The sequence below is a fragment of the Chiloscyllium punctatum genome, chromosome 21 (assembly GCF_047496795.1).
Source record: "Chiloscyllium punctatum isolate Juve2018m chromosome 21, sChiPun1.3, whole genome shotgun sequence".
Classification (NCBI taxonomy): Eukaryota; Metazoa; Chordata; class Chondrichthyes; order Orectolobiformes; family Hemiscylliidae; genus Chiloscyllium; species Chiloscyllium punctatum.
The window spans coordinates 20,376,443-20,398,942 of record NC_092759.1 but is presented as its reverse complement, the minus strand read 5'-3'; the positions used below and the strand labels follow the sequence as shown (position 1 = coordinate 20,398,942).

Genomic DNA, 22,500 nt, shown 5'->3' with positions numbered 1-22,500 from the left:
TGAGTGACCATCAGTGAGTGACCATCAGTGTGGGACCATCAGTGTGGGACCATCAGTGTGTGACCATCAGTGAGTGACCATCAGTGAGTGACCATCAGTGAGTGACCATCAGTGTGGGACCATCAGTGAGTGACCATCAGTGAGTGACCATCAGTGAGTGACCATCAGTGTGGGACCATCAGTCTGTGACCATCAGTGTGGGACCATCAGTGTGGGACCATCAGTGTGGGACCATCAGTGTGGGACCATCAGTCTGTGACCATCAGTGAGTGACCATCAGTGAGTGACCATCAGTGTGGGACCATCAGTGTGTGACCATCAGTGAGTGACCATCAGTGAGTGACCATCAGTGAGTGACCATCAGTGAGTGACCATCAGTGTGGGACCATCAGTGTGTGACCATCAGTGAGTGACCATCAGTGAGTGACCATCAGTGAGTGACCATCAGTGTGGGACCATCAGTGAGTGACCATCAGTGAGTGACCATCAGTGAGTGACCATCAGTGTGGGACCATCAGTGTGGGACCATCAGTGTGTGACCATCAGTGTGGGACCATCAGTGAGTGACCATCAGTGTGGGACCATCAGTGTGGGACCATCAGTGTGTGACCATCAGTGTGGGACCATCAGTCTGTGACCATCAGTGTGGGACCATCAGTGTGGGACCATCAGTGTGGGACCATCAGTCAGTGACCATCAGTGAGTGACCATCAGTGCGTGACCATCAGTGCGTGACCATCAGTGCGGGACCATCAGTGCGTGACCATCAGTGCGGGACCATCAGTGCGGGACCATCAGTGCGGGACCATCAGTGAGTGACCATCAGTGAGTGACCATCAGTGAGTGACCATCAGTGTGGGACCATCAGTGTGTGACCATCAGTGTGGGACCATCAGTGAGTGACCATCAGTGTGGGACCATCAGTGTGGGACCATCAGTGTGTGACCATCAGTGAGTGACCATCAGTGTGGGACCATCAGTGTGGGACCATCAGTCTGTGACCATCAGTGTGGGACCATCAGTGTGGGACCATCAGTCAGTGACCATCAGTGAGTGACCATCAGTGCGGGACCATCAGTGCGTGACCATCAGTGCGGGACCATCAGTGCGGGACCATCAGTGTGTGACCATCAGTGTGGGACCATCAGTGTGGGACCATCAGTGTGGGACCATCAGTGCGTGACCATCAGTGCGTGACCATCAGTGCGTGACCATCAGTGCGGGACCATCAGTGCGGGACCATCAGTGCGAGACCATCAGTGAGTGACCAGTGAGTGACCATCAGTCTGTGACCATCAGTGCGGGACCATCAGTGTGAGACCATCAGTGAGTGACCATCCGTGTGGGACCATCAGTGTGAGACCATCAGTGCGGGACCATCAGTGCGAGACCATCAGTGCGAGACCATCAGTGCGAGACCATCAGCGCGGGACCATCAGCGCGGGACCATCAGCGCGGGACCATCAGTCTGTGACCATCAGTGAGTGACCATCAGTGAGTGACCATCAGTGAGTGACCATCAGTGAGTGACCATCAGTGAGTGACCATCAGTCTGGGACCATCAGTGTGGGACCATCAGTGTGGGACCATCAGTCTGGGACCATCAGTGTGGGACCATCAGTGTGGGACCATCAGTGCGAGACCATCAGTGCGGGACCATCAGTGTGTGACCATCAGTGCGGGACCATCAGTGCGGGACCATCAGTGTGTGACCATCAGTGTGGGACCATCAGTGTGTGACCATCAGTGCGTGACCATCAGTGCGTGACCATCAGTGCGTGACCATCAGTGCGTGACCATCAGTGCGTGACCATCAGTGCGTGACCATCAGTCTGTGACCATCAGTCTGTGACCATCAGTGCGTGACCATCAGTGCGTGACCATCAGTCTGTGACCATCAGTCTGTGACCATCAGTGTGTGACCATCAGTGCGTGACCATCAGTGCGTGACCATCAGTGTGTGACCATCAGTGTGTGACCATCAGTGCGGGACCATCAGTCTGTGACCATCAGTGTGGGACCATCAGTGTGTGACCATCAGTGTGGGACCATCAGTGTGGGACCATCACTGCGGGACCATCAGTGTGTGACCATCAGTGTGTGACCATCAGTGCGGGACCATCAGTGCGGGACCATCAGTGTGTGACCATCAGTGTGGGACCATCAGTGCGTGACCATCAGTGCGTGACCATCAGTGCGTGACCATCAGTGCGTGACCATCAGTGCGTGACCATCAGTCTGTGACCATCAGTCTGTGACCATCAGTGCGTGACCATCAGTGCGTGACCATCAGTCTGTGACCATCAGTCTGTGACCATCAGTGTGTGACCATCAGTGCGTGACCATCAGTGCGTGACCATCAGTGTGTGACCATCAGTGTGTGACCATCAGTGCGGGACCATCAGTCTGTGACCATCAGTGTGTGACCATCAGTTTGTGACCATCAGTGTGGGACCATCAGTCTGGGACCATCAGTGTGTGACCATCAGTGCGGGACCATCAGTGAGTGACCATCAGTGAGTGACCATCAGTGTGAGACCATCAGTGTGAGACCATCAGTGTGAGACCATCAGTGTGTGACCATCAGTGCGGGGCCATCAGTGCGGGGCCATCAGTGCGGGACCATCAGTGCGGGACCATCAGTGTGTGACCATCAGTGTGTGACCATCAGTGCGGGACCATCAGTCTGTGACCATCAGTGTGTGACCATCAGTGCGTGACCATCAGTGTGTGACCATCAGTGTGTGACCATCAGTGTGTGACCATCAGTGCGGGACCATCAGTCTGTGACCATCAGTGAGTGACCATCAGTGTGAGACCATCAGTGTGAGACCATCAGTGTGAGACCATCAGTGTGAGACCATCAGTGTGTGACCATCAGTGTGTGACCATCAGTGCGGGGCCATCAGTGCGGGACCATCAGTGTGTGACCATCAGTGTGTGACCATCAGTGCGGGACCATCAGTGTGTGACCATCAGTGCGTGACCATCAGTGCGTGACCATCAGTGTGTGACCATCAGTGTGTGACCATCAGTGCGGGACCATCAGTCTGTGACCATCAGTGTGTGACCATCAGTTTGTGACCATCAGTGTGGGACCATCAGTCTGGGACCATCAGTGTGTGACCATCAGTGCGGGACCATCAGTGAGTGACCATCAGTGAGTGACCATCAGTGAGTGACCATCAGTGAGTGACCATCAGTGTGAGACCATCAGTGTGAGACCATCAGTGTGTGACCATCAGTGCGGGGCCATCAGTGCGGGGCCATCAGTGCGGGACCATCAGTGAGTGACCATCAGTGAGTGACCATCAGTGAGTGACCATCAGTGCGGGACCATCAGTGCGGGACCATCAGTGCGGGACCATCAGTGCGGGACCATCAGTGCGAGACCATCAGTGCGAGACCATCAGTGCGAGACCATCAGTGCGAGACCATCAGTGTGGGACCATCAGTGTGGGACCATCAGTGTGCGACCATCAGTCTGGGACCATCAGTGCGGGACCATCAGTGCGGGACCATCAGTGTGGGACCATCAGTGCGGGACCATCAGTCTGTGACCATCAGTCTGTGACCATCAGTGCGGGACCATCAGTGCGGGACCATCAGTGTGGGACCATCAGTGTGAGACCATCAGTGTGAGACCATCAGTCTGGGACCATCAGTGTGGGACCATCAGTGTGGGACCATCAGTCTGGGACCATCAGTGCGTGACCATCACTGCGGGACCATCACTGCGGGACCATCAGTGTGTGACCATCAGTCTGTGACCATCAGTCTGTGACCATCAGTCTGGGACCATCAGTGCGTGACCATCAGTGTGTGACCATCAGTGCGGGATCATCAGTGTGTGACCATCAGTGTGTGACCATCAGTTTGTGACCATCAGTGTGGGACCATCAGTCTGGGACCATCAGTGTGTGACCATCAGTGTGTGACCATCAGTTTGTGACCATCAGTGTGGGACCATCAGTCTGGGATCATCAGTGTGTGACCATCAGTGTGTGACCATCAGTTTGTGACCATCAGTGTGGGACCATCAGTGTGTGACCATCAGTGCGGGACCATCAGTGAGTGACCATCAGTGAGTGACCATCAGTGTGAGACCATCAGTGTGAGACCATCAGTGTGAGACCATCAGTGTGAGACCATCAGTGAGTGACCATCAGTGAGTGACCATCAGTGCGGGACCATCAGTGCGAGACCATCAGTGCGAGACCATCAGTGCGAGACCATCAGTGCGAGACCATCAGTGCGGGACCATCAGTGCGGGACCATCAGTGCGGGACCATCAGTGTGGGACCATCAGTGTGGGACCATCAGTCTGTGACCATCAGTGTGGGACCATCAGTGCGTGACCATCACTGCGGGACCATCACTGCGGGACCATCAGTGTGTGACCATCAGTCTGTGACCATCAGTCTGTGACCATCAGTGTGGGACCATCAGTGCGGGACCATCAGTGTGGGACCATCAGTGTGGGACCATCAGTCTGTGACCATCAGTGCGTGACCATCAGTGCGTGACCATCACTGCGGGACCATCAGTGTGTGACCATCAGTGCGGGGCCATCAGTGTGTGACCATCAGTGTGTGACCATCAGTGCGTGACCATCAGTCTGTGACCATCAGTCTGTGACCATCAGTGAGTGACCATCAGTGAGTGACCATCAGTGAGTGACCATCAGTCTGGGACCATCAGTCTGGGACCATCAGTGTGTGACCATCAGTGTGGGACCATCAGTCTGTGACCATCAGTGTGGGACCATCTGTGTGAGACCATCAGTGCGGGACCATCAGTGCGGGACCATCAGTGCGGGACCATCAGTGCGGGACCATCAGTGTGTGACCATCAGTGTGTGACCATCAGTGCGGGGCCATCAGTCTGTGACCATCAGTGTGTGACCATCAGTGTGTGACCATCAGTGCGTGACCATCAGTGCGTGACCATCAGTCTGTGACCATCAGTCTGTGACCATCAGTCTGTGACCATCAGTGTGTGACCATCAGTGCGTGACCATCAGTCTGTGACCATCAGTGTGTGACCATCAGTCTGTGACCATCAGTGCGTGACCATCAGTCTGTGACCATCAGTCTGTGACCATCAGTCTGTGACCATCAGTGTGTGACCATCAGTCTGTGACCATCAGTGTGTGACCATCAGTGTGGGACCATCAGTCTGGGACCATCAGTGTGTGACCATCAGTGCGGGACCATCAGTGAGTGACCATCAGTGTGAGACCATCAGTGTGAGACCATCAGTGTGAGACCATCAGTGTGTGACCATCAGTGCGGGGCCATCAGTGCGGGGCCATCAGTGCGGGACCATCAGTGAGTGACCATCAGTGAGTGACCATCAGTGAGTGACCATCAGTGCGGGACCATCAGTGCGGGACCATCAGTGCGGGACCATCAGTGTGGGACCATCAGTGTGGGACCATCAGTGTGCGACCATCAGTGTGGGACCATCAGTGTGGGACCATCAGTGCGGGACCATCAGTCTGTGACCATCAGCGCGGGACCATCAGTGTGGGACCATCAGTCTGTGACCATCAGTGCGGGACCATCAGTCTGTGACCATCAGTGAGTGACCATCAGTGAGTGACCATCAGTCTGGGACCATCAGTCTGGGACCATCAGTGTGTGACCATCAGTGTGTGACCATCAGTGTGTGACCATCAGTGCGGGACCATCAGTGCGGGACCATCAGTGCGGGACCATCAGTGCGGGACCATCAGTGCGGGACCATCAGTGTGGGACCATCAGTCAGTGACCATCAGTGTGTGACCATCAGTGTGAGACCATCAGTGCGGGACCATCAGTCTGTGACCATCAGTGTGTGACCATCAGTCAGTGACCATCAGTGAGTGACCATCAGTGTGGGACCATCAGTGCGGGACCATCAGTGTGTGACCATCAGTGCGGGGCCATCAGTGTGTGACCATCAGTGTGGGGCCATCAGTGCGGGACCATCAGTGTGTGACCATCAGTGAGTGACCATCAGTGCGGGGCCATCAGTGCGGGACCATCAGTGCGGGACCATCAGTGCGGGACCATCAGTGTGTGACCATCAGTGCGGGGCCATCAGTGTGTGACCATCAGTGTGTGACCATCAGTGTGTGACCATCAGTGTGTGACCATCAGTGTGGGGCCATCAGTGCGGGACCATCAGTGTGTGACCATCAGTGAGTGACCATCAGTGCGGGGCCATCAGTGCGGGACCATCAGTGCGGGACCATCAGTGCGGGACCATCAGTGCGTGACCATCAGTGCGGGACCATCAGTGCGGGGCCATCAGTGCGGGGCCATCAGTGAGTGACCATCAGTGTGTGACCATCAGTGCGGGACCATCAGTGTGTGACCATCAGTGCGTGACCATCAGTGTGGGACCATCAGTGAGTGACCATCAGTGAGTGACCATCAGTGTGTGACCATCAGTGTGAGACCATCAGTGTGTGACCATCAGTGTGTGACCATCAGTGTGGGGCCATCAGTGTGGGACCATCAGTGCGGGACCATCAGTCTGTGACCATCAGTGCGGGACCATCAGTGCGGGACCATCAGTCTGTGACCATCAGTGCGGGACCATCAGTCTGTGACCATCAGTCTGGGACCATCAGTGCGGGACCATCAGTCTGTGACCATCAGTCTGTGACCATCAGTGTGTGACCATCAGTGAGTGACCATCAGTGCGGGGCCATCAGTCTGTGACCATCAGTGTGTGACCATCAGTGTGTGACCATCAGTGCGGGGCCATCAGTCTGTGACCATCAGTGTGTGACCATCAGTGTGGGACCATCAGTCTGTGACCATCAGTCTGTGACCATCAGTGCGGGACCATCAGTGCGGGACCATCAGTGCGGGACCATCAGTGCGGGACCATCAGTGCGGGACCATCAGTGCGGGACCATCAGTGCGGGACCATCAGTCTGTGACCATCAGTGCGGGACCATCAGTGCGGGACCATCAGTGCGGGACCATCAGTCTGTGACCATCAGTGCGGGACCATCAGTCTGTGACCATCAGTCTGTGACCATCAGTGCGGGACCATCAGTGCGGGACCATCAGTGCGGGACCATCAGTTCCAGAACTCAATCCCTCTACGAATGAAACCTAACACACCGTATGCCTTCTCAACAGCACTATAACCTGTGTGGCAACTTTCAGGGATCTATGTACATGGACTCCAAGATCCCTCTGCACATCCACGCTACCAAAAATCTTTCCACTGACCCAGTACTCTGCCTTCCTGTTACTCTGCTCAAAGTGCATCACCTCACATTTCGCTGCGTTGAACTCTATTTGCCTCCTCTCAAACCAATTCTGCAGTTTATCCAAGTCCCCCTGCAACCAGTAACATTCTTCCACACTGTCCACCACTCCACCGACTTTAATGTCATCTGCAAACTTACTAACCCATCCACCCATGCCTGCGTCTGAGTCTCGGCTGGGGCTGTTTTCCCTGGAGCATCGGAGGCTGAGGGGTGACCTATTAGAGGTTTATAAAATGACAGAATATACAGAGGGATCACTGCAAGATTACTCCACTTATTTAAGAATCTCAAAGGACTTTACAAATGGTGTGAGAGGAATGTCGATGGACCGAATAATAGCTCTCTGCAGGTGATCGAGAGTGTCAGACTGTGTGAGTAAAGTGTCAACAGTTGAATAGCACACAAAGGGATGGTCTATAATCTGATGAATTGAGAGAGAGAGAGACACAATTACAAAACATTCCAACTCAACCTGTGGAGATTGGGTGCCCCCACACGTCTTCTTCACATTCCTCCAGGTGATGGTGGCTTTGGAGCTGGCAGTAGGCAACTTGGCTTTAACTCGGATCACCCTCTCACTCACTCCGATCATCCCAGACTCCTTAGCTACATGGATAGCTGTCAGGGTACTGTCACCTGTCAGACAGAGGGAGAGTGACGGTGAGGGGACTGTCACCTGTCAGACAGACGGAGAGTGACAGTGAGGGGACTGTCACCTGTCACACAGACAGAGAGTGACGGTGAGGGGACTGTCCCCTGTCAGACAGAGGGAGAGTGACGGTGAGGGGACTGTCCCCTGTCAGACAGAGGGAGAGTGACGGTGAGGGGACTGTCCCCTGTCAGACAGACGGAGAGTGACGGTGAGGGGACTGTCACCTGTCAGACAGACGGAGAGTGACGGTGAGGGGACTGTCACCTGTCAGACAGAGGGAGAGTGAGGTGAGGGGACTGTCACCTGTCACACAGACGGAGAGTGACGGCGAGGGGACTGTCACCTGTCAGACAGACGGAGAGTGACGGTGAGGGGACTGTCCCCTGTCAGACAGACAGAGAGTGACGGTGAGGGGACAGTCACCTGTCACACAGACGGAGAGTGACGGTGAGGGGACTGTCACCTGTCACACAGACGGAGAGTGACGGTGAGGGGACTGTCACCTGTCACACAGACGGAGAGTGACGGTGAGGGGACTGTCCCCTGTCAGACAGACGGAGAGTGACGGCGAGGGGACTGTCCCCTGTCAGACAGACAGAGAGTGACGGTGAGGGGACAGTCACCTGTCACACAGACGGAGAGTGACGGTGAGGGGACTGTCACCTGTCAGACAGACGGAGAGTGACGGTGAGGGGACTGTCACCTGTCACACAGACGGAGAGTGACGGTGAGGGGACTGTCCCCTGTCACACAGACGGAGAGTGACGGTGAGGGGACTGTCATCTGTCACACAGACGGAGAGTGACGGTGAGGGGACTGTCACCTGTCACACAGACAGAGAGTGACGTTGAGGGGACTGTCCCCTGTCAGACAGACAGAGAGTGACGGCGAGGGGACTGTCACCTGTCACATAGACGGAGAGTGACGGTGAGGGGACTGTCCCCTGTCAGACAGACAGAGAGTGACGGCGAGGGGACTGTCACCTGTCACATAGACGGAGAGTGACGGTGAGGGGACTGTCACCTGTCAGACAGACGGACAGTGACCGTGAGGGGACTGTCCCCTGTCACACAGACGGACAGTGACCGTGAGGGGACTGTCACCTGTCAGACAGAGGGAGAGTGACGGTGAGGGGAATGTCACCTGTCAGACTGACGAAGAGTCACGGTGAGGGGACTGTCACCTGTCACACAGAGGGAGAGTGACGGTGAGGGGACTGTCACCTGTCAGACAGACGGAGAGTGACGGTGAGGGGACTGTCCCCTGTCACACAGACGGAGAGTGACGGCGAGGGGACTGTCCCCTGTCACACAGACGGAGAGTGACGGTGAGGGGACTGTCACCTGTCACACAGACGGAGAGTGACGGTGAGGGGACTGTCACCTGTCACACAGACGGAGAGTGACGGTGAGGGGACTGTCACCTGTCACACAGACGGAGAGTGACGTTGAGGGGACTGTCCCCTGTCAGACAGACAAAGAGTGACGGCGAGGGGACTGTCACCTGTCACATAGACGGAGAGTGACGGTGAGGGGACTGTCCCCTGTCAGACAGACGGAGAGTGACGGCGAGGGGACTGTCACCTGTCACATAGACGGAGAGTGACGGTGAGGGGACTGTCACCTGTCAGACAGACGGACAGTGACCGTGAGGGGACTGTCCCCTGTCACACAGACGGACAGTGACCGTGAGGGGACTGTCACCTGTCAGACAGAGGGAGAGTGACGGTGAGGGGAATGTCACCTGTCAGACTGACGAAGAGTGACGGTGAGGGGACTGTCACCTGTCAGACAGACGGAGAGTGACGGTGAGGGGACTGTCCCCTGTCACACAGACGGAGAGTGACGGCGAGGGGACTGTCCCCTGTCACACAGACGGAGAGTGACGGTGAGGGGACTGTCCCCTGTCACACAGACGGAGAGTGACGGTGAGGGGACTGTCCCCTGGTCCCACTCTCCGTGTCATTCCCCCATTCCCACTGATCCCACTCTCCGTGCCGTTCCCCCGATCCCTCTCTCCCTGTCGTTCCCCCCTTTCCCCCCTGATCCCACTCTCCCTGCGTTCCCCCTGATCCCTCTCTCCCTGTCGTTCCCCCCTTTCCCCCGATCCCACTGTCTGTGTCGTTCCACCGTTCTCCCCGATCCCACTCTCTGTGTCGTTCCCCTGTTCCCCCCTGATCCCACTCTCCCTGCGTTCCCCCTGATCCCACTCTCCCTGCGTTCCCCCTGATCCCACTCTCCGTGTCGTTCCCACTGATCCCACTCTCCGTGCCGCTCCCCCCGTTCCCCTGATCCCACTCTCCGTGCCTTCCCCCCTGATCCCACTCTCTGTGTCGTTCCCCCGTTCCCCCCTGATCCCACCCTCTGTGCTGTTCCTCCCGTTCCCCCGATCCCTCTCTCCGTGCCGTTCCCCCTGTTCCCCCGATCCCAGTCTCCGTGCCGTTCCCCCCGTTCCCCCGATCCCACTCTCCGTGCCGTTTCCCCCGTTCTACCTGATCCCAGTCTCCGTGCCGTTCCCCCCTGATCCCACTCTCTGTGCCATTTCTCCCGTTCCCCTGATCCCACTCTCCGTGTCGTTCCCCCTGATCCCACTCTCCATGCCGTTCCTCCGATCCCACTCTCCGTGCCGTTCCCTCCATTCCCCCCTGATCCCACTCTCTGTGCCATTCCCCCCTGATCCCAGTCTCCGTGTCGTTCCCCCATTCCTCCTGATCCCACTCTCCGTGCTGTTCTCCCCGTTCCCCTGATCCCACTCTCCATGTCGTTCCCCCTGATCCCACTCTCCGTATCGTTCCCCCCATTCCCCTTGATCCCACTCTCCGTGTCATTCCCCCGTCCTCCCCTGATCCCACTCTCTGTGCCGTTCCCCCCATTCCCCCAATCCCACTCTCCGTGTCATTCCCCCGTTCCCCCCTGATCCCACTCTCCGTGTCGTTCCCCCTGATCCCACTCTCCATGTCGTTCCCCCTGATCCCACTCTCCGTATCGCTCCCCCGTTCCCCCCTGATCCCACTCTCCGTGTCGTTCCCCCTGAACCCACTCTCTGTGCCGTTCCCCCCATTCCCCTTGATCCCACTCTCCGTGTCATTCCCCCGTTCCCCCCTGATCCCACTCTCCGTGCCGTTCCCCCCGTTCCCCCTGATCCCACTCTCCGTGTCGTTCCCCCTGATCCCACTCTCTGTGCCGTTCCCCCCATTCCCCCTGATCCCACTCTCCGTGTCATTCCCCCGTTCCCCCCTGATCCCACTCTCCGTGCCGTTCCCCCCGTTCCCCCTGATCCCACTCTCCGTGTCATTCCCCCCGTTCCCCCCTGATCCCACTCTCCGTGCCGTTCCCCCCGTTCCCCCTGATCCCACTCTCCGTGTCATTCCCCCGTTCCCCCCTAATCCCACTCTCCGTGCCGTTCCCCCCATTCCCCCTGATCCCACTCTCCGTGTCATTCCCCCCATTCCCCCTGATCCCACTCTCCGTGTCATTCCCCCATTCCCCCTGATCCCTCTCTCCATGCCGTACCCCATTCCCCCGATCCCACTCTCCGTCCAGTTACCTGTGATCATCACAATGCGGATATCCGCCTTTAGCAGTTCCCGGAACACCGAGGAAGTGGATTTCTTCAGCTTGTTCTCCAGGATGACCAGGCCCGTGAATGTCATGTTCTGTTCCACAAACTCCCTACAATATGGAGCACATCCCAGGAATTTCACCTCCCGCTAGGAGTTACCCTCCTCCCTCCACTGCTACAGGGACACAGCAACGGGTACAGACCATTCAACCCACTGGACCTGTCCTTCAGCTCCCCTCTCCCTCCCTCGATTCCCTGAGAGACCACGGCACAGTGCGATCCCAGCCTGGGCTGAAGAATTCCAAACTCCACTGGATCTCTGATGAAGATACCTCTTCTGACCTCAGTGCTCAGTGATCAGGCCCCGCCCTGGGTGACAGATTGTTCGTGTGTACGTTGTGGGGTACAGACTGTCATTGAACCCTTACCCCAATCCAGCAGCAAACCCCCACCCGGCAATACCATCACCTCTCACCCCCCCACCCCTCCCAACAATACCTTCACCGCTCACCCCCCCCGCCCCTCCCAACAATACCATCACCTCTCACCCCCCCCGCCCCTCCCAACAATACCATCACCCGTCACCCCCTCCACCCGCCCCAACAATACCATCACCTCTCACCCCCCCACCCCTCCCAACAATACCATCACCTCTCACCCCCCCCGCCCCTCCCAACAATACCATCACCCCTCACCCCCCCCCACCCCTCCCAACAATGCCATCACCTCTCACCCCCCCACCCCTCCCAACAATACCATCACCTCTCACCCCCCCACCCCCCCCAACAATACCTTCACCTCTCACCCCCCCACCCCTCCCAACAATACCATCACCTCTCACCCCCCCACCCCCCCCAACAATACCATCACCTCTCACCCCCCCACCCCTCCCAACAATACCATCACCTCTCACCCCCCTCACCCCCAACAATACCATCACCTCTCACCCCCCTCACCCCCAACAATACCATCACCTCTCACCCCCCCCCAACAATACCATCACCTCTCACCCCCCCACCCCCCCCAACAATACCTTCACCTCTCACCCCCCCCACCCCTCCCAACAATACCATCACCTCTCACCCCCCCACCCCCCCCAACAATACCATCACCTCTCACCCCCCCACCCCTCCCAACAATACCATCACCACTCACCCCCCCCACCCCTCCCAACAATACCAACACCTCTCACCGCCCCCACCCCTCCCAACAATACCATCACCTCTCACCCCCCCAACCATACCATCACCTCTCACCCCCCCCCGCCCCCCCAACAATACCATCACCTCCCACCCCCCCCGCCCCCCCAACAATACCATCACCTCCCACCCCCCCCCGCCCCCCCAACAATACCATCACCTCTCACCCCCCCACCCCCCCAATAACACCATCACCTCTCACACCCCCACCCCCCCAACAATACCATCACCTCTCACCCCCCCGACCCCCAACAATACCATCACCTCTCACCCCCCCCACACCCCCCAATAATACCATCACCTCTCACACCCCCACCCCCCCCAACAATACCATCACCTCTCACCCCCCCCAACAATACCATCACCTCTCACCCCCCCCAACAATACCATCACCTCTCACCCCCCTCCCCTCCCAACAATACCATCACCTCTCACCGCCCCTCCCAACAATACCATCACCTCTCACCCCCCTCCCCTCCCAACAATACCATCACCTCTCACCACCCCCCCCAACAATACCATCACCTCTCACCCCCCCCAACAATACCATCACCCCTCACCCCCCCGCCCCTCCCAACAATACCATCACCTCTCACCCCCCGCCCCTCCCAACAATACCATCACCTCTCACCCCCCCCGCCCCCACCAACAATACCATCACTTCTCAGCCCCCCCGCCCCCCCCAACAATACCATCACCTCTCACCCCCCCTCCCCCCCCAACAATACCATCACCTCTCACCCCCCCACCCCCCCAACACCATCACCCCTCACCCCCCCCATACCCCCCAACAATACCATCACCTCTCACCCCCCCCGCCCCTCCCAACGATACCATCACCCCTCAACCCACCCACCCCCCCAACAATACCATCACCTCTCACCCCCCCCGCCCCTCCCAACAATACCATCACCTCTCACCCCCCTGCCCCTCCCAACAATACCATCACCTCTCACCCCCCCCACCCCCCCCAACAATACCATCACCTCTCACCCCTCCCAACAATACCATCACCTCTCACCCCCCCCGCCCCTCCCAACAATACCATCACCTCTCACCCCCACCGCCCCCCACAACAATACCATCACCTCTCACCCCCCCACCCCCCCAACAATACCATCACCCCTCACCCCCCCCAACCCCCCCAACAATACCATCACCTCTCACCCCCCCCGCCCCTCCCAACGATACCATCACCCCTCAACCCCCCCACCCCCCCAACAATACCATCACCTCTCACCCCCCCCGCCCCTCCCAACAATACCATCACCTCTCACCCCCCCCCAACCCCCACCAACAATACCATCACCTCTCACCCCCCCACCCCCCCAACAATACCATCACCTCTCACCCCCCCGCCCCCCCAACAATACCATCACCTCTCACCCCCCCCGCCTCCCCCAACAACACCATCACCCCTCACCCCCCCCCACACCCCCAACAATACCATCACCTCTCACCCCACCCACCCCCCCCAACAACACCATCACCCCTCACCCCCCCCACACCCCCAACAATACCATCACCTCTCACCCCACCTCCCAACAATACCATCTCCTCTCACCCCCCCCCGCCCCCCACAACAATACCATCACCTCTCAGCCCCCCTCCCAACAATACCATCACCTCTCACCCCGCCCAACAATACCATCACCTCTCACCCCCCCTCCCCTCCCAACAATACCATCACCTCTCACCCCCCCTCCCCTCCCAACAATACCATCACCTCTCACCCCCCCTCCCCTCCCAACAATACCATCACCTCTTACCCCCCCGCCCCTCCCACAATACCATCACCTCTCACCCCCCCCAACAATACCATCACCTCTCACCCCCCCTCCCCCCAACAATACCATCACCTCTCACTCCCCCCTCCCAACAATACCATCACCTCTCACCCCCCCGCCCCTCCCAACAATACCATCACCTCTCACCCCCCGCCCCTCCCAACAATACCATCACCTCTCACCCCCCCCGCCCCCACCAACATTACCATCACTTCTCAGACCCCCCGCCCCCCCCAACAATACCATCACCTCTCACCCCCCCTCCCCCCCCAACAATACCATCACCTCTCACCCCCCCACCCCCCCAACACCATCACCTCTCACCCCCCCACCCCCCCAACAATACCTTCACCTCTCACCCCCCCCGCCCCCCCAACAATACCATCACCTCTCACCCCCCCACCCCCCCAACAATACCATCACCTCTCACCCCCCCGCCCCTCCCAACAATACCATCACCTCTCACCCCCCCGCCCCCCCAACAATACCATCACCCCTCATCCCCCCCAACCCCCCCAACAATACCATCACCTCTCACCCCCCCCGCCCCTCCCAACGATACCATCACCCCTCAACCCCCCCCACCCCCCCAACAATACCATCACCTCTCACCCCCCCCGCCCCTCCCAACAATACCATCACCTCTCACCCCCCCGCCCCTCCCAACAATACCATCACCTCTCACCCCCCCCACCCCCCCCACCCCCCCCAACAATACCATCACCTCTCACCCCTCCCAACAATACCATCACCTCTCACCCCCCCCGCCCCTCCCAACAATACCATCACCTCTCACCCCCACCGCCCCCCACAACAATACCATCACCTCTCACCCCCCCCAACCCCCCCCAACAATACCATCACCTCTCACCCCCCCACCCCCCCCAACAATACCATCACCTCTCACCCCCCCGCCCCCCCAACAATACCATCACCTCTCACCCCCCCCGCCTCCCCCAACAACACCATCACCCCTCACCCCCCCCACACCCCCAACAATACCATCACCTCTCACCCCACCTCCCAACAATACCATCACCTCTCACCCCCCCCGCCCCCCACAACAATACCATCACCTCTCAGCCCCCCTCCCAACAATACCATCACCTCTCACCCCGCCCAACAATACCATCACCTCTTACCCCCCCCGCCCCTCCCACAATACCATCACCTCTCACCCCCCCCAACAATACCATCACCTCTCACTCCCCCCTCCCAACAATACCATCACCTCTCACCCCCCCCCGCCCCCCCAACAATACCATCACCTCTCACCCCCCCACCCCTCCCAACAATACCATCACCCCTCACCCCCCCTTCCAACAATATCATCACCTCTCACCCCCCCCGCCCCCCCCAACAATACCATCACCTCTCACCCCCCCGCCCCTCCCAACAATACCATCACCTCTCACCCCCCCCTCAACAATACCATCACCTCTCACCCCCCCCTCAACAATAATATCACCTCTCTCCCCCCCCGCCCCTCCCAATAATACCATCACCTCTCACCCCTCCACCCCCCCCAACAATACCATCACCTCTCACCCCCCCACCCCTCCCAACAATACCATCACCTCTCACCCACCCCTCCCAACAATACCATCACCTCTCACCCCCCACCCCTCCCAACAATACCATCACCCCTCACCCCCCCACCCCTCCCATCAATACCATCACCTCTCACCCCCCACCCCTCCCAACAATACCATCACCCCTCACCCCCCCGCCCCCCCCAACAATACCATCACCTCTCACCCCCCCACCCCTCCCAACAATACCATCACCTCTCACCCACCCCTCCCAACAATACCATCACCTCTCACCCCCCACCCCTCCCAACAATACCATCACCTCTCACCCCCCCACCCCCCCAACAATACCATCACCTCTCACCCCCCTCCCCTCCCAACAATACCATCACCTCTCACCCCCCCGCCTAACAATACCATCACCTCTCACCCCCCCGCCCCTCCCAACAATACCATCACCTCTCACCCCCCCGCCCCCCCCAACAATACCATCACCTCTCACCCCCCCACCCCTCCCAACAATACCATCACCTCTCACCCACCCCTCCCAACAATACCATCACCTCTCACCCCCCCGCCCCCCCCAACAATACCATCACCTCTCAGCCCCCCCGCCCCTCCCAACAATACCTTCACCTCTCACCCCCCCTCCCAACAATACCATCACCTCTCACCCCCCCCAACAATACCATCACCTCTCACCCCCCCGCCCCTCCCAACAACACCATCACCTCTCACCCCCCCACCCCTCCCAACAATACCATCACCTCTCACCCCCCCGCCCCTCCCAACAATACCATCACCTCTCACCCCCCACTCAACAATACCATCACCTCTCCCCCCCCGCCCCTCCCAACAATACCATCACCTCTCACATCCCCCACCCCCCCCAACAATACCATCACCTCTCACCCCCCCCACCCCTCCCAACAATACCATCACCCCTCACCCCCCCCAACAATACCATCACCTCTCACCCCCCCGCCCCTCCCAACAACACCATCACCCCTCACCCCCCCCAACCCCCCCAACAATACCATCACCTCTCACCCCCCCCGCCCCTCCCAACGATACCATCACCCCTCAACCCCCCCACCCCCCCAACAATACCATCACCTCTCACCCCCCCCGCCCCTCCCAACAATACCATCACCTCTCACCCCCCCGCCCCTCCCAACAATACCATCACCTCTCACCCCCCCTCCCAACAATACCATCACCTCTCACCCCCCCCAACAATACCATCACCTCTCACCCCCCCGCCCCTCCCAACAACACCATCACCCCTCACCCCCCCCAACCCCCCCAACAATACCATCACCTCTCACCCCCCCCGCCCCTCCCAACGATACCATCACCCCTCAACCCCCCCACCCCCCCAACAATACCATCACCTCTCACCCCCCCCGCCCCTCCCAACAATACCATCACCTCTCACCCCCCCGCCCCTCCCAACAATACCATCACCTCTCACCCCCCCCCACCCCCCCCACCCCCCCCCAACAATACCATCACCTCTCACCCCTCCCAACAATACCATCACCTCTCACCCCCCCCCGCCCCTCCCAACAATACCATCACCTCTCACCCCCACCGCCCCCCACAACAATACCATCACCTCTCACCCCCCCCAACCCCCCCCAACAATACCATCACCTCTCACCCCCACCGCCCCCCACAACAATACCATCACCTCTCACCCCCCCCCAACCCCCCCCAACAATACCATCACCTCTCACCCCCCCACCCCCCCCAACAATACCATCACCTCTCACCCCCCCGCCCCCCCAACAATACCATCACCTCTCACCCCCCCGCCTCCCCCAACAACACCATCACCCCTCACCCCCCCCACACCCCCAACAATACCATCACCTCTCACCCCACCTCCCAACAATACCATCACCTCTCACCCCCCCGCCCCCCACAACAATACCATCACCTCTCAGCCCCCCTCCCAACAATACCATCACCTCTCACCCCGCCCAACAATACCATCACCTCTTACCCCCCCGCCCCTCCCACAATACCATCACCTCTCACCCCCCCCAACAATACCATCACCTCTCACTCCCCCCTCCCAACAATACCATCACCTCTCACCCCCCCCGCCCCCCCAACAATACCATCACCTCTCACCCCCCCACCCCTCCCAACAATACCATCACCTCTCACCCCCCCGCCCCTCCCAACAACACCATCACCTCTCACCCCCCCGCCCCTACCAACAATACCATCACCCCTCACCCCCCCTTCCAACAATATCATCACCTCTCACCCCCCCCGCCCCCCCCAACAATACCATCACCTCTCACCCCCCCGCCCCTCCCAACAATACCATCACCTCTCACCCCCCCTCAACAATACCATCACCTCTCACCCCCCCCTCAACAATACCATCACCTCTCTCCCCCCCCGCCCCTCCCAATAATACCATCACCTCTCACCCCTCCACCCCCCCAACAATACCATCACCTCTCACCCCCCCACCGCTCCCAACAATACCATCACCTCTCACCCACCCCTCCCAACAATACCATCACCTCTCACCCCCCACCCCTCCCAACAATACCATCACCCCTCACCCCCCCGCCCCTCCCAACAATACCATCACCTCTCACCCCCCCCGCCCCTCCCAACAATACCATCACCCCTCACCCCCCCCGCCCCCCCCAACAATACCATCACCTCTCACCCCCCCACCCCTCCCAACAATACCATCACCTCTCACCCACCCCTCCCAACAATACCATCACCTCTCACCCCCCACCCCTCCCAACAATACCATCACCTCTCACCCCCCCACCCCCCCAACAATACCATCACCTCTCACCCCCCTCCCCTTCCAACAATACCATCACCTCTCACCCCCCCGCCTAACAATACCATCACCTCTCACCCCCCCGCCCCTCCCAACAATACCATCACCTCTCACCCCCCCGCCCCTCCCAACAATACCATCACCTCTCACCCCCCCCACCCCCCCCAACAATACCATCACCTCTCACCCCTCCGCCCCTCCCAACAATACCATCACCTCTCACCCCCCCCGCCCCTCCCAACAATACCATCACCTCTCACCCCCACCGCCCCCCCCAACAATACCATCACCTCTCACCCCCCCCACCCCCCCCAACAATACCATCACCTCTCACCCCCCCCCACCCCCCCCAACAATACCATCACCTCTCACCTCCCCTCCCAACAATACCATCACCTCTCACCCCACCTCCCAACAATACCATCACCTCTCACCCCCCCCTCCCCCCCCAACAATACCATCACCTCTCAGCCCCCCCGCCCCTCCCAACAATACCTTCACCTCTCACCCCCCCCTCCCAACAATACCATCACCTCTCACCCCCCCCAACAATACCATCACCTCTCACCCCCCCGCCCCTCCCACAATACCATCACCTCTCACCCCCCCCAACAATACCATCACCTCTCACCCCCCCTCCCAACAATACCATCACCTCTCACCCCACCCGCCCCCCCAACAATACCATCACCTCTCACCCCCCCACCCCTCCCAACAATACCATCACCTCTCACCCCCCCGCCCCTCCCAACAACACCATCACCTCTCACCCCCCCGCCCCTCCCAACAATACCATCACCTCTCACCCCCCCCACCCCTCCCACAATACCATCACCTCTCACCCCCCCCCAACAATACCATCACCTCTTACCCCCCCGCCCCTCCCACAATACCATCACCTCTCACCCCCCCCAACAATACCATCACCTCTCACCCCCCCTCCCAACAATACCATCACCTCTCACCCCACCCGCCCCCCCCAACAATACCATCACCTCTCACCCCCCCACCCCTCCCAACAATACCATCACCTCTCACCCCCCCCGCCCCTCCCAACAACACCATCACCTCTCACCCCCCCGCCCCTCCCAACAATACCATCACCTCTCACCCCCCCACCCCTCCCACAATACCATCACCTCTCACCCCCCCCAACAATACCATCACCTCTTACCCCCCCGCCCCTCCCACAATACCATCACCTCTCACCCCCCCCAACAATACCATCACCTCTCACCCCCCCCTCCCAACAATACCATCACCTCTCACCCCACCCGCCCCCCCAACAATACCATCACCTCTCACCCCCCCACCCCCTCCCAACAATACCATCACCTCTCACCCCCCCGCCCCTCCCAACAATACCATCACCTCTCACCCCCCCCCTCAACAATACCATCACCTCTCCCCCCCCCGCCCCTCCCAACAATACCATCACCTCTCACACCCCCCACCCCCCCCAACAATACCATCACCTCTCACCCCCCCCACCCCTCCCAACAATACCATCACCCCTCACCCCCCCCTCCAACAATACCATCACCTCTCACCCCCCCCGCCCCCCCAACAATACCATCACCTCTCACCCCCCGCCCCTCCCAACAATACCATCACCTCTCACCCCCCCCCTCAACAATACCATCACCTCTCACCCCCCCCGCCCCCCCCAACAATACCATCACCTCTCACCCCCCCGCCCCTCCCAACAATACCATCACCTCTCACCCCCCCCCTCAACAATACCATCACCTCTCACCCCCCCCTCAACAATACCATCACCTCTCACCCCCCCCACCCCCCCCCAACAATACCATCACCTCTCACCCCCCCTCCCAACAATACCATCACCTCTCACCCCCCCGCCCCCCCCAACAATACCATCACCTCTCTCCCCCCCCGCCCCTCCCAACAATACCATCACCTCACCCCTCCACCCCCCCAACAATACCATCACCTCTCACCCCCCCACCCCTCCCAACAATACCATCACCTCTCACCCACCCCTCCCAACAATACCATCACCTCTCACCCCCCCACCCCTCCCAACAATACCATCACCCCTCACCCCCCCCACCCCTCCCAACAATACCATCACCTCTCACCCCCCCATCCCTCCCAACAATACCATCACCCCTCAACGCCCCACCATCCCCAAAATACCATCACCTCTCACCCCCCCCAACAATACCATCACCTCTCACCCCCCTCCCCTCCCAACAATACCATCACCTCTCACCCCCCCGCCCAACAATACCATCACCCCTCACCCCCCGCCCCTCCCAACAATACCATCACCTCTCACCCCCCCCCAACAATACCATCACCCCTCACACCCCCGCCCCTCCCAACAATACCATCACCTCTCACCCCCCCGCCCCTCCCAACAATACCATCACCTCTCACCCCCCCACCCCTCCCAACAATACCATCACCTCTCACCCCCCCCGCCCCTCCCAACAATACCATCACCTCTCACCCCCCCCTCAACAATACCATCACCTCTCCCCCCCCGCCCCTCCCAACAATACCATCACCTCTCACACCCCCCCTCCCCCCCAACAATACCATCACCTCTCACCCCCCCACCCCCCCAACACCATCACCTCTCACCCCCCCACCCCCCCAACAATACCTTCACCTCTCACCCCCCCCGCCCCCCCAACAATACCATCACCTCTCACCCCCCCACCCCCCCAACAATACCATCACCTCTCACCCCCCCGCCCCTCCCAACAATACCATCACCTCTCACCCCCCCGCCCCCCCAACAATACCATCACCCCTCACCCCCCCCAACCCCCCCAACAATACCATCACCTCTGACCCCCCCGCCCCTCCCAACGATACCATCACCCCTCAACCCCCCCACCCCCCCCAACAATACCATCACCTCTCACCCCCCCCGCCCCTCCCAACAATACCATCACCTCTCACCCCCCCGCCCCTCCCAACAATACCATCACCTCTCACCCCCCCCACCCCCCCCACCCCCCCCAACAATACCTTCACCTCTCACCCCCCCCGCCCCCCCAACAATACCATCACCTCTCACCCCCCCACCCCCCCAACAATACCATCACCTCTCACCCCCCCGCCCCTCCCAACAATACCATCACCTCTCACCCCCCCGACAATACCATCACCCCTCACCCCCCCCAACCCCCCCAACAATACCATCACCTCTCACCCCCCCCGCCCCTCCCAACGATACCATCACCCCTCAACCCTCCCACCCCCCCAACAATACCATCACCTCTCACCCCCCCCGCCCCTCCCAACAATACCATCACCTCTCACCCCCACCGCCCCCCCCAACAATACCATCACCTCTCACCCCCCCCACCCCCCCCAACAATACCATCACCTCTCACCCCCCCACCCCCCCCAACAATACCATCACCTCTCACCCCACCTCCCAACAATACCATCACGTCTCACCCCCCCGCCCCCCCCCAACAATACCATCACCTCTCAGCCCCCCCGCCCCTCCCAACAATACCTTCACCTCTCACCCCCCCCTCCCAACAATACCATCACCTCTCACCCCCCCCAACAATACCATCACCTCTTACCCCCCCGCCCCTCCCACAATACCATCACCTCTCACCCCCCCCAACAATACCATCACCTCTCACCCCCCCCTCCCAACAACACCATCACCTCTCACCCCCCCGC

At 59.5% G+C, this 22,500-nt stretch overlaps 1 protein-coding gene across 1 annotated transcript in view; it reads right to left on the bottom strand.

Annotated features, from left to right (window-relative positions):
- The window catches only part of LOC140492475 (uncharacterized), a 54,261-nt gene that overhangs the window by 6,440 nt on the left and 25,321 nt on the right, over positions 1–22,500 (bottom strand). The window contains exons 5-6 of the mRNA XM_072591363.1: positions 11,472–11,580; positions 7,746–7,909 (exon numbers count right to left, since the gene is read on the bottom strand). Of these exons, the coding sequence (XP_072447464.1) occupies positions 7,746–7,909; positions 11,472–11,580 (273 nt within the window). The remainder of the gene's footprint in view (positions 1–7,745; positions 7,910–11,471; positions 11,581–22,500) is intronic.